Here is a 15,700-nt window from a genome sequence, read left to right as displayed (position 1 = left end):
GCCTATCACCCTCACCTTGACCTCCTTCCACCATTCGCATTTCCAACGCCCCTCCCCCAAGTCCCTCCTCCCTACCTTTTATCTTAGCCTGCTGGGCACACTTTCCTCATTCCTGAAGAAGGGCTTATGCCCGAAACGTCGATTCTCCTGTTCCTTGGATGCTGCCTGACCTGCTGCGCTTTTCCAGCAACACATTTTCAGCAGTTAAGAAACATATGAACCATGACTGGATGACAGAGCACATTCAATGGATTGACTGGCGTAATTTTGCTAAGATATCTTGTGGTCTTATTGTCCTCAGACAGTTAGAAGAGAGGAAGTACAAAGACATTTCTTGCATATCTGGTGTTTGGAATGTGGCCATGGGAAAGACGTAAGGGTTTTGGAGGGGACAGGAGTGTATCAAGATGGTACATAGAAACAACCAGTCACTGAAAGGAGAAGGCAGGGGTAGATATGATTGCTGTTGGTACCATTGAATTAAGAGGCTGCCGAGGATCAGGAACAGCCTCTCTTGTGTCCTGGCTGGGAGGGGAGGGCTGAGAGCAGATATGTGTGAAACAGAGGAGGTAGGATTGCAGACCTTGTTGACAATAGGTGTGGGGGGGAGACCTCAGTAAAAGAAGAAGGAGGAGCATTAGAAGTGCTGGTGTCGAAGCTTGCATCATCAGAATGGATGCAAAACGGTTGGAGCAGCTTGGGGAACTGGAATAGTATCCTTAAAGAGAGCTGCATGAAAGGAAATATTGTTAAGGTAGCTACAGGTGATTTACAATAACATAAATAGAGGACAATTTTACACTTACTCATATTATATTCAATCTTTGTTACACAATTGCTTGATGTGTAGCATCAATATACCTGGGCATATTACAATGGTTCCTTGTCTAAGACTTCAATTAGATTGCAAATAAATAAGACCCAAGCACTGGCATTCTACTAGTTACAGCCTGCCATCCAGAATATCATCCATTTTTTTATTTCTGTCTACAAACCAATCCTCTCTCCATTCTAATGTATCACTTCCCCAATCCCTTGCGCCGTAAACTTGTGTAAGGATTGCGTGAGGCTTGTGATTAAGTGCCTTTTGAAGATTGTCCCCTTCATTCTTCATACTAAATCCTGCTGGAGAAGAGGAAAGAAACTTTAGAGGGAGAAGACTGACTTCAGAACAAGCTAATTCTGCATGTCGATATTCTCCCAAAATTGTGTTTTCAAACAGTTACAAAAGTTAGAAAGGAGCATTTCTGAGACAATCCAGGATTACAAAAACAACAAGAGACTTCATACCAACTGACAACTGGTCAATCATGGTACCTAAGTGCATTAAAAAAAAACAGAGAAATACTCAACACATCAAGCAGCATCTGTGGAGTTTGAAGCAGAGTTGATGGGTGGTATCTAATGCTCTTTAAAAACTCTAATATATTAAGTTTTGAGAGACCTACGACTGGCTGCCTGCCTGAGGGAACTTCCAGGAAATCAAGGATCAACTAAATTGGTCACCACTTTGTTTGACAGCCAGTAAAGGACAGGTAAGTGGAGTGTACAGTTAAATCCAAAGTGCCTGAGACAGTGGCTGGAAAGCAGCCCCTATGTGAAGGTCATATGGTGTTCATTGAATCATAGATTTCCCACAGTGAAGAAAGAGGGCATTCGGCCTATCGGGTCTATACCGACCCTGCAAATAGCATCCCACCTAATCCCTATAAACCCAAAAGGGGGCTTTTACCATATCTCAACCACTTAGTCTGCACATCCCTGGACACTATGGGCAATTTAGCATTGCCAATCCACCTTCCCTGCACATCTTTGGTCTGTGGGAGGAAACCCACATGAGCAGGGGGAGAACATGCAGGCTCCACACAGTTAGATGCCAAAGATTGGAATCAAACCCCGGGTCCCTGGCCCTGTGAGGCAGCAGTGCTAACCACTTGAGCCACCATGCCAACCCAAAAATTGTCTTGTTAATCTGCCTTGAGAAGATGAAGCCAGCACAACATGGAGAGGTGATTCTTATTCTGTGACTGACAAACAATTCCTCCAGCCCCGGGTTCAACAGGGGATTCCTCTGCAGAGTTTAGGAAATCCATTTGCAAGTCTTTGTGGGTGGAAGGCCCAAGTATTACAAGTTTGAACCCACAAAAAGTGAAATGCCACCCTGTCTTCAGACTGCTCTGACCTCCCATTCTATTTTCACTCCACTATGGTAAGGAGAGTTGAAGACCAAGCAGAGGTGCCATGCGAACCAGGCAAAATCTCAGCCTCGTAAATAAGTAGCTGCTCAGTAGATCAATTATTGCCTCAGTTCTCTGCTGGTTGTGATCCTGCTGCCATTTTGACACGCAACCAGCCAGATTGCCCTGAGGCCTGAACATTAGCGAGACAACCCAACGCAGCATGACTTCGGAAATTTACTCCCACACCGCCCCATCAAGCTTTCAGGTTTCAGGCTTCTCATCGGAACTGGAACATGTTCGAGAACCAACAGAAAGTGCAGAGGCAGAAAAGCACAATAGTGCATGAGGGGAAGAAAAACAGAGATGTGTAATAGGATAGGATAGAAATTTAGTTACGAAACGAATGACACTGTCAGACAACAAGAGGTTAATATGACAATAGGTAAAGGGAAGTAATTATTGGCATCTGTAGTCTGGAAGAATGCAAGTGATGATCTAAAATCGCTGCATTCGCCTTTAGACCCAGGCAGCAGTAAAATATGGAGTAGGCCTCAGTATTTGCTTGAAACCTGTTATGTCTCTAACTTTTCCCAGTTCTGATGAGAAGTCATCATCCCGAAGCATTAACTCTGTGTTTCTCTCCACAGATACTGAGCACCTCCAGTGTTTCCTGTTTTTATTTCAGATTTCTGAAATGGTATTGTACAATCTTAGGTTGATGGAGCACTTCAGTGTAGTCCAGCCAACCTGCAGAGGTAGTCAGCCCCTCTTTGTAATATTGGAAAAACAAGTACATGTTGGGAATGTCAGACAAATAGAGAATACATCTCTATATTGTAGACATGATAGACACCCCAGAAATATATTTTTCACATAGCAACAATGTTTCAAATCTTTCAATTGGGCAATAAACATTTTCTGACATAGATATATATATATATTTATATTTGTTACAGTGGTTTAATTGTGTCTGTGGCCTAGCATGATTGGTCTATCACAGTTAAAAACTGAAGAAAGGTTGGCATCACATTACATGCAACTCATGGCCTAGAATCCTAGGCCACACACAACACACTAATGGTATCTTAGGCCCAAAATTACACACAGCTAACTTTTTCACTGATAATAATGCAGTTGTCTACAGAAGACTCCGTCGATCCTAATGTTGCATGTAGATTTTCTTCAGGGACTTTCAATTCATTACTCACAGCTTTATTTCCATTGTTCATTGTAGTCATTTCCAAATTTCTCTCATATATTGCTGATGTGGAAGCAATGATTGTGAAGTGATTTCTGGTTCTTCTGATACTGTAATGGCAACGAATATAGTGGGAAAAAGCTCGGCGGTAGGTCCCATTAAAGAGTGTGTAAACTAGGGGATTGACACCGGATGAGGTATAACCAATCCAGACAAACACATTGAGCAGCTCTCCAATGATGGCTTTATTGCAAGAATCCTTGCAGATAACAGACATGACGTTGGTGATGAAGAATGGGCACCACATGACAACAAACAAAAAGAAGACAATTCCAAGAACTTTGGAAGCCCTCTGTTCATTGTTTATCGAATGCATGGTTCCTTTTCGGAAGAGCCGAGATTCCTTGCTTAGTGGTGGCTTTGGACTTACATCTGGTGTCTCTGATCTTTGTATCACTGTTGCATTTTCCCCTAAGTTGTCCTTTTTAAAGACATGCAAGCTTGTTCGCTTTTGTTTTTGGTCACCTAAAAACACACGGATCTGTTTTTGCAGTACCTGGATGGTCAGGCAATACGTGAAGACCATTATAATCAGTGGAACAAAGAATGCTACAAAGGAACCCACAAGGACGAAGCTTTCATCATTAATAACGCAGCTCTTGTCAATGAAAACTCTTGATTCATCTTGAATGCCGATGACAGGGATTGGCATCGAAATGCCTGTAAGAAATTGTTTCAAAGAGATTATGAAGTTGTAAGATACTTAAAACAAACTTAATTAACTAAACTAGGAACAAGAGGAGATAAGTCATGCAGGATTGAGACAACAATCAAAGAAGTGGAACAACACAGGAGCACCTGATGAAGGAGCGACACTCCGAAAACTAGTGCGCTTCCAATTAAACATGTTGGACTATAATCTGGTGTTGTGTGATTTTTAACACAGGAGGAGGTCATTTCACCCAATATACTCTTCAAGTGGATATCATTGCCTTCTGCCAATCTTCTGTATTTCCCAATATCCTTGCACATTATTTCTATCAAAAATAATCATCCAACAAAAGGGAATCTAATCTAATCTAATCTAAACAAGAAGTCATTGCTAAGCTTGTCTTATTTGTTCCATCATCCAAGTTTGTCATCAAAATCTAATCATTTGCAAACGGTTTCCTCCTTAAAGTCACAACTTTGTGGAAATTGCTGTTTTGAATCCCTTTATATTTCACTAGCTACGTAGACACACCAGACTTTCCCTTACCCATTGAATTTAATTGGGTAATTTTAATGGTGTTGGACTCCTTTATGCCGGAAAAGTGTTAGAATAACAGTTGTTTGCTGCTAAAGACAAATTGTCAATGTGAACATTTTTAAAGTTCTAAGTATTCCCTAAATGGAATGTCTCTGATAAGCTCCTTAAGTTTCCAAATGTATTTCCACACGAGAGGAATAACTCTTTGTCTTCTGAGGTTTTGATTGATGTACCAAAGAAAGAAAATGCTTTACATGTTATTGAAGACAAGTTGAAGAACTTGGCAAGGGCTTGGCAAATGATATGTAATGTGGATAAATGTCACATTGTCCAACTTGTTGGCAAATACAGGTAGGCAGATTATAATGTGAATGGGGATAGGCTGGGAAAGGAGAGGTGCAATGAGATATGGATATCCTTGTACACCAGTTGGAGAAAGTAAGCATGTGCAGCAGGCAGTAAGGAAGGCAAATGTCATGTTGGTCTTCATAGTGATAGGATTTGAGGACAAGAGCAGGGACTTGATGGTCTACACCTGACATATTGCGTGCAGTTCTGGTCTCTTTATCAGAGTGAGAATGAAGTGGGGGGATATCTCACAGAAACCTATAAAATTCTAACAGAGCTAGACAGGATAAATACAGGAAAGATGCTCCCAATGACCAGGGTGTCCAGAACAGGTCACAGTTTCAGGATATGGGGTAGGCCATTTAGGATTGAGATGAAGAGAGAGTTCTTCACCCGGAGAGTAGTAAGCCTGTGAAATTCTCTATCACAGAAAGTGGTTGAAGCCAAAGCTTTAAATGTTTTGAAGGAGTTAGATATAGTTCTTAAAGCCAAGGGATCAAAGGCATGTGGAGAAAGCGGGAATAGGATACTGAGTTGAATGATCAGCCATGATCAAAGGTAGAGTCGGCTCATAGGGTCGCATGGCCAATCCTACTTCTATTATCTGTGTATTTGGCTTTACACATGAACAGCTAAATTAATTGGCTGTACTTATGGAGAGAAGACAAGAAAAGGTAGCATTTAAGATTTCTCACTATGATCTTCTGAAGCTCTATTTAATAGAGTGCGAAGGGAGAAATTGTTGTCACCAAATAAATGATTCAGTCACGCACCTTATTCTATACAATATGGGCTCGAAGCAGATGCAGTACTTACCAATTGAAATGGTCCAGACTGCAGCTAGTTTTATAATAGCTTTGGTTCGTGAGTTGAAGCGACTGTGCTCAATAGGATTCCGTATTCCAATGTAACGGTCCAGTGAAATTGCACACAGATGCATGATGGATGCAGTAGAAAAGAGAACATCCAGGTAAATCCAGATGGGACACAACTTTTCTGGGAAAGGCCAGATATTGTCTGAAACACAAACTATTCAGGTTAGAAAATGAATTTAATAAATGTTTATATATATATATATATATATATATATATATATCAATAACCCTTTGACTTTCTCTCCAGAGTCCCTAATCTCTCATAAATAACATATGATTGAGGGTGCAGTTCTTCCGAGGTAGGTGGTATAGGGTAACAATTGTCTTGTTGTAACTGTCCCCAACAATCAATCACTGGAATCCTTTCAGTGTCTTCCTAAGATTTGAGCATTCTGCAGTGGGGCATTCTGCTGAAATACAGAATTTTATTTTCAACGTATGTGCTTTGTTTACTAGAGCCTTTGTTATGAAAGCAATTGCTAGAAAACACAAAGGTAAGCACAGAATTCAGGGACATAATAAACTGTTAGACTGCACTGGCCTCACTGTAGACGGACATATATCAGGAAATCATAACAGGAAGACCTATCTATTCTGTTCAAGCCTTTGTTTATAAAGGGTGGTATTGACGACTGTTTCTTTACTTTAATGTTCATAACTTGACCCAAAACTTGAGTATATCATTGTGTCTAATAAATTAAACAATCCCTACAGCATTTAACTCTGAAACATTTGGTTCTCCAAGTTGTTGGAAGAGTAACCTAAAACTGCATAATGAGGACAAAAGAGAAGTTGGTGAATTACACGCCTCACCCTTTTAGAATTATGATCCTAAGTTCATAAAAAAAACTAGGAGCAGGCTGTTGGCTTCCTCGAGCCCACTCCTTTATTTATTACGATCATGGCTAATCTTTCATCCACTTTCCTGCTGGTCTGCCATAATGCTTCACTGCCTTCTACATCAGACATCTGTTGTGGTCAGTCTTGAATATATTCAACATCTCCCCCAGCTTTCTGGGGTAGAAGAAGAACTTCAAAGACTAATAGCCTGAGGAAAGAAGTGAATCCTTTTCATCTTTCATTAAGGACACCCCTTATTTATAAGCCGTGTCTCCTAGTTCTAGATCCTCCAGGAAAGGGAATTCACCATCTAGCCTGTCAAACCCCATCAGAACTCTGCATGTTTCAATAAGATCACCTCATTCTTCTAAACTCCAATGTATATAGACTTAATGAGATCAATGATTTTTCATAAGACATGAAAGAAACAAAGGAAGGAAATGGGAAAGTGGGTTATCATGGGTGGAGCTGAAAATGTGTTGCTGGAAAAGCGCAGCAGGTCAGGCAGCATCCAAGGAACAGGAGAATCGATGTTTCGGGTATAAGCCCTTCTTCCTGAAGAAGGGCTTATGTCCGAAACGTCGATTCTCCTGTTTCTTGGATGCTGCCTGACCTGCTGCGCTTTTCCAGCAACACATTTTCAGCTCTGATCTCCAGCATCTGCAATCCTCACTTTTTCATGGGTGGATTCAATGTTAAGTCACTTGTAGCAATCAAAATAGACAGAAAGAAACAGAGTTCAGAGGAAGCAGCTACACTGATTAACCAGTGATCATAACATGCAGATTGGAGATGGACTATAATGATGGGACATGAAGAGGAGGAAGGAGGAATGAAGGCTGGGAATGGACGGGAGTGGGGAGAAGCAGAGAACCGGATGAAAAAGATGGAGTAGAGATGTAGCAAAGGAGTAGGTGGATATGAAAGCAGGAATTAACATCAATGAAATTGTGACGGGGTGACACCTTAAACATAGGAAGCTCCAGTCTGCAAAATTTAGTTGACAAAGGTTTTCTGGCAGCGCAAGACTCAAAATGATAAAATCTGAAGAGCAGCAGAAAAATATCCTTGCAATTTTCAAGGGTAGTGCAGTCACAAATCCTATTCATCATGATTGCTGTATTAAACCCTTGTTTGGATGATTAATTTGAGCTTTTCATTTCAGCATCGCCAATATCCAAAATTCATCATTGTGTGAATTGTAGGTGCCACCCTGTATGTGAACTGTAGTATTATTTGCTGGTGATAAATTCAGTTCAGTTTTGAGCTCAATCTATGTAGGTTCTTGAAATAGCCAGCACAGAAGCAAGGAATTTGCTGATTTACTGATGTGATGATCTGTCACCAAGAAATGGAACCAATTAGGAACTGCTCAATTCCAGGAAAAAGAATTTGCAGTGGATTGATAAAACTGTGCTACTTAATATGTGGATGCAATGGAGTCAGCAGAACTATTCAGAGAAAAATGGTTACAGTTGCCTCTTGGTGTTTATTTGAATTTATTTGGTTTGAAGCATTGCATTTGATTTAAAATAAAAGGTAAAAATACAATGGTTTACAGGAACTGTGCCTAATTTTCTCATATTGCTTCCTGTTCGATTATTCAACAACGGGGAGATTATTTTTCAACTTCGAGTCTGCTATCAAAAACAATTCTTATTTTTCCAGCCATCAGTACTTCTACCAATAATCTTTCATGGAAAAGCCCTCATCAGGGTTACACTTATAATGTGGGGAAACGTTAAGACTAGCGTATCTTTTGGAACCTTCTGATATTTTCATTTAAAGTGATATTAACTAGAATCAAAGTAGTTTCAACAGTTAACACTAAATAATACTTGTGCTTACTCAGAAGGAAGTAGGTAAAATTCTCAGGCATTTATGTCAGTTAGAAAATCAGACAATGTATTCATAAAGGCTGATTATCTCTATGTTATATACAATCATCTTTATTACAGAAATTAAGAGTTGCAAAATTAAAGGACTGTGTCCAGTAAACCTTGATTTATAGATGATCTATTACAACAACCTTGGGTCACCAGCTATACTTGGGAGACTTCTGGGAGATTTTGACACGTGGCCAGACCCATCCCCTCCCCCATTCTGCTGGTATTGGCCACCTGGCATGTCCATCCCTCAAGTTGCATGGTCTTCAATACCAGTTGGGAAATGAATAATCTCTGAGTGAGAAATTATTGACAGTCAGTCAAACAAATTTTTCTCCCTTTTTTTTAAAGACCTTTGGATTTTCTTCCTGGTTTTCCTAGACTCCAGGAGATTAATCTTCAATCTACAGAGACTTAGAACCAGTCCTTGAGGTTTGGTAACCTTAGGCAGTCTGGTTAGCATTTTAAAAGAAGCAATACCCTGGCATACCAAGATGTTCAGTGTATGAATATGAATGTGAGATAGTGTAGTAATTTATACACTATTTCTTTATCCAGGTTCACAGGGAGGCAGGAGGTGTGTGACAAGTAGATGGCTTTTCAGCCTGATATAGCAGAAAAGGGACATCTTGGAGAGACAGAAATGCCATTCTGCTACATAACCAGTCGATGTGAGAACCACATCTTTTGAAATTAAAGGTCAATTAAAGATCCAGGTCTCCTCCTGAGCCTGCCAGCATCTCAGATGGCTGTCTTCACAAGGAATGACTGGAGGCACTAGCTGTGACAAAGGCTAAGGATCTTGACAACATTCCTGCAAAAGGAACTCCAGAACTAATTGCACCACTAGCCAAACTGGTCCACTGTAGCTACAACAGGAGTCTCCACTCAGCAATATGGAAAATTGCTCACATACAGAATGTCCTGTCCACAAAAAGCAGGAGAGATCCATCCTGGCCAATTATCTCTCTATCCATCTATTCTTGATCATCAGCAAGTGATGGAATGTGTCATTTACAGTGCTAACTGGTGGCAAATGCATGATAATAATCTGATGTTCTGTTTTGAGTTTCGCCAGCATAACATAGCCTGACTTCATTACAGCCTTCGTCCAAGCATGGACAAAAGAGCAGAATTTTCAAAGTGAGGCAAGGGTAGCAGCTTTGATATAGCAACAAAGAGTCGGAGCAAAACTGAAATCAGTAGGAATCAGGAAAATAACTACGCTGGAAGGGTCAGATTGGGTATAAAGGATGACGGTTAGGGATGTCTGCAGTCAATTACCTCAGTCCCAAGGTATTCCAGAAGGTAACGTCCAAAGCCCAACCATCTTCAATTGTTTCGTCAGTGATCTTCTTTCCATCATAAGATCAGAAATGGGGATGATCGCTGATGATCGCACAATGCTCAGCACCATTCACCACCCCTCAAATACTGAAACAATCTGTCTCTGAATACATTAATACATAGACAATGTCTAGGCTTGGGCTGATAAGTAGCAAAAAGTATCCACAGGGATATCCAATGCCAGGTAATGGCTATCCTAAGGAAGAGACAATCTAGCCAACAACCCCCCCACCCTTGACATACAATGACATCATCATCGATTAAATCCCCCTTTATTAAGATCTTGGGTTGGGGTGGTGGGTGGTCAGTGAGGTTAATTTTGACCAGAAACTGAACTGGACCAGTGATATAAATACAGTGGATGTAAAAGCAGGTCAGAGGCTGACAATTCTGCAGTGAATAAACCGCATCTTAACTCTTCAAAGCATATCCATGATTCCAAGTCAGCAGTGTAAAGGAATTTTCTCCTCTTGCCTGGTTAGGTACAGCTCCAATAACCCCCAGGATGCTTAACACAGCCATGACACAGCATCTCATTTGACTGGCATCCCATCCACCATCTTCAATATTCATTCCCTCTACAAGTGATGCACAATGGCAGCAATCTGTACCATCCCCAAGATGCACTGCAGCAACTCACCAAGATTTCTTTGTCAGTCTGTTGTCTCTAAAACTCCTGGCTTCAAGGTGAAGCCCAGCACAGATTCATCTGCTCCATCTGCTTTTATTCTATTTTTTCTCACTTTCTCTGTTTTAGAACAACTGTAACTCTGAATTTGCAATTTATTTCTTTATTTTTCTAATTTATACCTAAGATTTTGTATCTCGACACCTTTGTACCTGAGATTGTGCTGGAAATGGCCACTTTGTACACTTTTCACTGTACTCATGTATTCCTGTACATGTGACAATGAAACCTAATTCTAATTCTAATACTATCATCTACCATTTCAAGAGTCAGGATATCATGTTGCAGCTTTATAAGTTTTTGGTTAGGCCACACATAGAGTATCGTGATTAATTCTGGTTGCCACATTACAGGAAGGATGTGGACATTTTGGAGATGGTACTGAAGAGGTTTACCAAGATGCTGCCTGAGTTAGAGGGTAATGAGCTATAAGGAGAGGCTAGAAAAACTCAGGTAGTTTTCTCTAGGGGGACTCTACATGGAAGCCTATAAAATTATGAGATGCATAGATAGGGTTGAAATCAGAATCTTTCTCCCAGATGTGAAATGTCTGATACTAGGGAGCATGCATTTAAGATGAGAGGGAGTAAGTTCAAAGGAGATGTGAGGAGCAAAATGTTTTACACATTGTAGTAGGAGTCTGGAACACACTGCTAATGGTGGTGGTGGAGGCAGATATGAAAGGGGCATTTATCGGACTTTTAGAAAAGCACATGAATAGGCCAAGAATGGAAAGATATGGATCAAGGGCAGGGAGAAAGGATTAGCTTAATTTGGCATCATGTTCGGCATAACATCATGGGCCAAACAGCCCGTACCTGTGCTGTACTACTCTATGTTCTATGTTTTACCTAGAAGGACAAAGGCATTGGACACAGAGAAACATCACCAGCTGCATGTTCCCCTCCAAGCAACACTCTACTCTGTCTTGGAACTATATCACAATCTCTTCACTGTGCTAAATCGATATCCTGGAACTTCCTTCATAACAATACTATGGTGCAACTATACCATTTAAACTGGAGAGATTCTGAATGCTGGCTCACTCTGACCTCTTCAAGGGCAATTAGAGATGGGCAATAAATGTTGGCCTAGCCAGACAGATGAATAAAAAACATCCCTGAACCACAACATTTAACTGTGAGAAAGGAGGCTGCTGATTGGAAGTATTTGGTACAAAAATTATCTTGCATACTATATCAAATTAAGAAAAGGATTTAGATAAATAACGGGAGAAGTGGTACACTTCCTAGAAAGATGGAGGTAACTATGAGAACAGTACAGCAAATGATGATCAAGCATCCATCCTTGTCGCATTATAAGGGGATTTCATTAGTTTATTAATTTCACCCTTTAATGGTTTATTCTGTAACTTATTTCAGCTAATTAATCATATGAGCAGATATAGTGGAAGTCACACAACTTTTACTTTTCAGACTTTAAATAGAAAGACAGCAGCTTAGCTGAAAGGATGCCCCTAGGATATGAAGATGACGGATACAGTCATCTTCTCCCAGACATGGTAACTATCAATCTGTACAATTTGTTTGATGAAGATCATTGCTTTATAATAATCATGCTTTAAGAATATTAAAGTAAGGATTATGTTCTACAATCTGGTCATTTACAACAGCCATTCACCGATACGAGTTGTAATATTGTGGAATGTAGGTGTAAAATGAACTCTAACCTCAATAGAAACAAAGACATTTGAAATGTTTCATTGAAAGATATTAGAAGTAAATATTAAAGCATAATATTACAGGTTATATTTACTTGTGAGTTGCTGGCCTTCTGTTTTGTCAAAGAGGTACTTTGGCCAATCTAATCAGAAAAGCATTCAAGGTAATTATTCATTGTCAACTTTCATTCATTTTCTACAAAATGTTGTGTGCCATTCAGAATCCAGCATATCTTCTGTTCCCAAAAAAAAGCTAAAGAAATGTCACTTTAACTGTGGTGTAAATTGTATTCCATTTATTTTCAAAGTAAAATGTTCCTGCTCTGTTCCCAGAGGCAGTATACTAATGGCTATGTTGTTAAAGATAACAGAAGTGATGGATATTATTTAATGAAGGCCCGTGGGCACAGCTAAAGCAAATCAAAGAAGATCTTCTCTCACAGCAGGCATGACCCTGTTCATGCTCTGGTTTTGACTCCCACATCAGAAACTTGTTGACTACAGAGGATATGTTTACAATGTGGCCAAACAGGCTCATTAACATTTTGTAAATCCTTCCAATGCATTCAATGGTAGGTAGTGAGCGCTGATGAGTCTCCTTATCAGTCAGTGCTCTGAAGGCAATGGCAAACCGCAATATTACCTCACTCATTTGAATCCAATCCAATGGAAATCCAATCGTCCAACAACAAGATGGAGGAAAGATCGATGGAAGAATGGTGCATGATCTCGGTGTTGGGCCAAAGGGCCTGTTTCCATACTGTAGGGAATCTAATCTCATCTCATTGAAACATCTAAGATCTGGAAAAAGCTTGCTAAGATAAACATTGAGTGGTTGTTTCCCCTGAATGGAAAATCTAGAACAGGGCAGGCACATAGATGGATAAAGAGATGATCATTAACATAAAGAGTCAACTGGGATTCTGTGTTAATATTTAGGCTGCAGAAATCTGTAACACTGCATCCTGTCAATGAGTAAACTGACGAAAATGAAAACGATTTGTTTCATATTTCACCATCTGGCTTGAATGCTGACACAATGTTCTTAGCTCCAATGAGCTGGCTTGAGAAAGGGATTGTTCAGTCCAGCTAAAGCTCACTGGTGTCCTTCCATGCTATAACTTCTGCAATAACTGAACATGGTTCGGCAAGTGTATTAATTGGCTGGTGCTCAAGGCTACAGGTACAAATCTCATAATGATAGATCCATAGAAATTTACAGCGCAGAAGGAAAACAGTTGGGCAATCTGGCACTTTGAAACAGCTTACAGCCACTTCTTGTGTGTCAACTTTCAAGTTTCTCATGCTTAGAAACTCTCAAAGATTTTGTTTTTTTGTGGAAATGCCTTCCACTAGCTTTTCAGACAAAATGTTACAGATTCCAATATGTTCTGAGTGAAAAAAATAATTATTATGTTGATCTCTGATCTCCATCTTTGGCCAATGACATTCTCACTTGAGTGAAAAAATATAAGGATATGACAGCAGAGTAGCTGGAAAGCTGATACAGGATAAAGGGCTTCATATCCCTTGGACTCTGGGGGAGATGGTACCTGTACAAGCAGATGGGTTGCACCTGAACGGGGTGGAATGGAGTTTCTTGAAGGGCTTTTTGCCAGTGCTATTATAGTGGCTTTAAACTAATTCTACAGAGCTGTGGGAACCAGGAGAGAAGAGCATAGAGTAATACTAGGATGAGGCAAAGCTAATGGTACAATAAAGAATCATAAGTTGTTTGATGGAGTCAGTGTAAGGGAGAAATTATAGCATTTTAAATCAGGGTTACACAACATAAAGTGACAGCATGTACACAGTAAATATGATTTGTGAGTCACAAAGTTGATGAAGCATGGTGCTGGAAAAGGCACAGCAGGTCAGGCAGCATCCAAGGAGCAAGAGAGCTGACGTTTCGGGCAGGACCTTCCTTCAGGAGTTACAGTGCAGACTGCCATGTACAATCATGATATTGTGGAAATAACAGAGACCTGGTTTAAGGGCAAGTTGGACTGAATACTAAATATTCCTGATTACAAGATTTTTAAGAAAGATAGGAAAGAAGGAAAGGCAGCAGCCTTGAGTTCGGAGAGTATTGCAGTACTGGAGGAAAAGAATATCTCAAAGTTTTAAAAAACAGAATCAATTTGGCTAGAGCTAATGAACAAGAATGGTGCAATTATATTGTTTGGTGTAACCTCTTGACCAATTACTAATGAGAAGGATGTAGAGGAAGAAATCTGCAAAGAAATTACAGGAAAGTGCATGCATTTTAGAGTAAATGTAACAGAGGAATAATAATTATTCAAATATGGACAGGGAAAAGGATGGTGCTATGAGTAAAGAGGGGCAAGTATTCTTAAATTATGCTCAGGAGAATTGCCTACAACAGTATGTGTAAACTCCAACAAGTAATGATTTGCCACTATACTTGGTTTATGAGAATGAGGTGGACTAAGTTGATCAAAGTTAAAAATCACACAACACCAGGTAAAAGTCCAACAGCTTTAATTGGAAGCACACTAGCTTTCAGAGTGCCACTCCTTCATCAGGTGGTTGTGGAGGACACCATTGTAAGGCACAGAATTTATAGCAAAAGTTTACAGTGTGATGTAACTGAAATTATACATTGAAAAGTGCCTTGATTATCTGTTGACATCCCATCGTATCGGGTAATGCGACCCTGTGTGAGAATCTCTCCGGCTATGTTGAAGGCATCTTGAAACTTATTGTACGGGGGATCCCCAGCTTCTGTCACAACACTACGGATTTCTTACAGAAACTCAGCACCCATGGACTGTTCGAACCGGGAACATTTCTCGTCACAATGGACGTGTCAGCACTCTACACCAGCATCCCCCACAATGATGGCGTGGCAGCAACAGCCTCAGTACTCAACACCAACAACTGCCAATCTCCACACACCATCCTACAACTCATCCGCTTTATCCTCGATCACAACGTCTTGACCTTTGACAACCAGTTCTTCATCCAGACACATGGAACAGCCATGGGGACCAAATTTGCATCCCAATATGCCAACATCTTCATGCACAGGTTCGAACAAGACTTCTTCTCTACGCAGGATCTTCAAACAACATTATACACTAGGTACATTGATGATATTTTCTTCCTCTGGACCCATGGCGAGGAGTCACTGATAAAACTACACAGTGACATCAACAAGTTTCATCCCACCATCAAACTCACCATGGACTACTCTTGACTATCTGTCTCATTCTTGGACACATGCATCTCCATCAAGGATGGATACCTCAGCACCACACTGTACCACAAACCCATGGACAACCTCACAATGCTACACTTCTCCAGCTTCCATCCAAAACATATTAAAACAGCCATCCCGTATGGACAAGCCCTACACCTACACTGGATCTGCTCAGATGAGGAGGA

The 15,700-nt window shown here is 40.4% G+C and overlaps 1 protein-coding gene across 2 annotated transcripts in view; it reads right to left on the bottom strand.

Moving 5' to 3' along the window:
• Positions 1 to 188: 188 nt before the first annotated feature.
• LOC122557127 (5-hydroxytryptamine receptor 2A-like) overlaps positions 189 to 15,700 on the bottom strand; it is a 254,177-nt gene continuing 238,665 nt past the window's right edge. The window contains exons 3-5 of one of the 2 annotated variants that reach the window (XM_043704467.1): positions 5,792 to 5,992; positions 3,389 to 4,098; positions 189 to 1,122 (exon numbers count right to left, since the gene is read on the bottom strand). In XM_043704467.1, coding sequence (XP_043560402.1) covers positions 1,111 to 1,122; positions 3,389 to 4,098; positions 5,792 to 5,992 — 923 coding nt within the window. In that variant the 3' untranslated portion in view covers positions 189 to 1,110. Of the gene's footprint in view, positions 1,123 to 2,802; positions 4,099 to 5,791; positions 5,993 to 15,700 lie in introns of those variants that run through there. The other variant, XM_043704466.1, reaches the window with a different exon arrangement.

The sequence above is a fragment of the Chiloscyllium plagiosum genome, chromosome 15, assembly GCF_004010195.1.
Source record: "Chiloscyllium plagiosum isolate BGI_BamShark_2017 chromosome 15, ASM401019v2, whole genome shotgun sequence".
Lineage (NCBI taxonomy): Eukaryota > Metazoa > Chordata > Chondrichthyes > Orectolobiformes > Hemiscylliidae > Chiloscyllium > Chiloscyllium plagiosum.
The sequence above is the reverse complement of the archived record's forward strand: the minus strand, read 5'-3'. Positions and strand labels throughout refer to the sequence as shown.